The sequence below is a fragment of the Anopheles cruzii genome, unplaced genomic scaffold, assembly GCF_943734635.1.
Source record: "Anopheles cruzii unplaced genomic scaffold, idAnoCruzAS_RS32_06 scaffold02202_ctg1, whole genome shotgun sequence".
Lineage (NCBI taxonomy): Eukaryota > Metazoa > Arthropoda > Insecta > Diptera > Culicidae > Anopheles > Anopheles cruzii.
Genome location: NW_026455787.1, coordinates 1,876 through 3,564, shown reverse-complemented (window position 1 = coordinate 3,564; position 1,689 = coordinate 1,876). Strand labels below are relative to the sequence as shown.

Here is a 1,689-nt window from a genome sequence, read left to right as displayed (position 1 = left end):
AACACCATCGACGTACATTTGACGGCAGTGAAGTCAACCACGTCTTTAGTGCACAGCAACAATGAGCTGGTGACCGTCAGCACAGTCACTACGACGATGAAGACCGAGTAGTGTAGCAAGTTGTAGCGGATGTCTAGATAGTAGAAACTGACCAGTGACCACAGATAATTAGATGATCGTCCACTGGAGCGATAGAACATTGGGCATTGCCGTTTTACTTCATCTCTGTCGGTATGATGTACTCCTCGGGTGTTTCGTTTTGTTTGCTTCGGTTTCGCAAGTAGACCACGCACGTCGATATCGGAGGCATCACTAGATAGAGGAGGAACACCACGATAAAGTATCTGCAATAAGCTATGGAGAATTTGTTTAATGCCCCATTCGTGCGGATAAAGAACGTTGAGATCTCTTCCGAACATGGTTCGCTAGTGCACTCCCGCAGCATGTCGATTAAGTCGTAGAGGTTGACACGTCTCACGTAGAGCGCCAACATTTGTGCGAACAACGATGTAACGAACAATGTTTCGGCACCGAGCCGTATGAGGGTGACCGTATCTTCAATTTCCATGATAAACCTCGTTACGATGTTGAACAGCAGGTACAGAACGCACTGGAACCAGAACAGCCACTTGAAACGCTCATCGCGACCAAGACCGAACAAGTCAAGCAGTCTGCAACTAATGGGCAGCGTATCGCGAGGATCGTCGATTTGGAGAAACTTCATTACTTCAAGCTGTTAGTCGCGATGGAATGAGCAAACATTAGCTCGTCATTTAGATTTTATTTGATAAACCATGTGCCGTTTTTTGCCGCTGCTACGCTCGAAGGGAAACCTGTGATTTACGATACAAAATCAATACGCTTTTTGTCTTTCCTTTGATTTGTTTTGATCGTTCGAGTACCTGGTTTCAGATCGGCCCCCATGGCGGTTCTTTGAACGCTTTGCCTTAATTAAAGAGCGTATCTTTTTTACACCGTAATTATTGGTCCAACATACAAATAATTTGTGTAATGTGCCATTTGCAAGCACTCCTGACTGGGAACCTTACCTTTGAAGTCTTGTTAACTAAAGACGAAGACAGTCTGTAATTAAATTTGTGGCCATGTTCTTCGTCTCTACTGCTGTGCCAAGTAAGGATTCACCTGTGACAACATGTATTGCGCGGCAAATCATTTATTGGTTTCTATTACGCGCCTCTTAAAATTATTTCGCGATTAATTATTAGTGCCACATAAAGTTCTTTGAAGTTACGCTCTACAAGCTGTGCTGTAAATGTGCTCGTCTGAAATACTGTCATGTCTTGGAGTAGATCCTTAATTACCAAGTACAATGAATAGGATTTTTGTATCATCGCACTGAACAGAGCTATGTTGACGTGAATGAGCTTGCCGGCTTTTATCTCGGTAGGCACCTGAGAGCACCTTACCATGAGCAGTATCTGTTTCTGGATCTTGGCTGATTGCTCGTACCAAGGCAGTTGCTGCAGGGCCATCAGAATCTCCATGCTCTGAAGAACGGGAATCGATGTGTAAATGGTTCGCGTGCTCTTCTTCTTCGGTATGGAAATGAGCATCATGAAGGCAAAGAAAGTTAGACCGAAACGGTAGCGTCCCCAACCAGTATCCAAAATACCGGACACTCGCAGTTTGCACAAATATCATGTTTTACGTGTCACCTCAATGTGCTGC

The 1,689-nt window shown here is 44.5% G+C and overlaps 1 protein-coding gene across 1 annotated transcript in view; it reads right to left on the bottom strand.

Moving 5' to 3' along the window:
• Window positions 1-214: 214 nt before the first annotated feature.
• The window catches only part of LOC128276717 (uncharacterized), a gene marked incomplete at its 5' end in the record, with an annotated part of 3,297 nt that continues 1,822 nt past the window's right edge, over window positions 215-1,689 (bottom strand). The window contains 2 exons of the mRNA XM_053015175.1: window positions 215-733; window positions 1,293-1,506. Of these exons, the coding sequence (XP_052871135.1) occupies window positions 215-733; window positions 1,293-1,506 (733 nt within the window). The remainder of the gene's footprint in view (window positions 734-1,292; window positions 1,507-1,689) is intronic.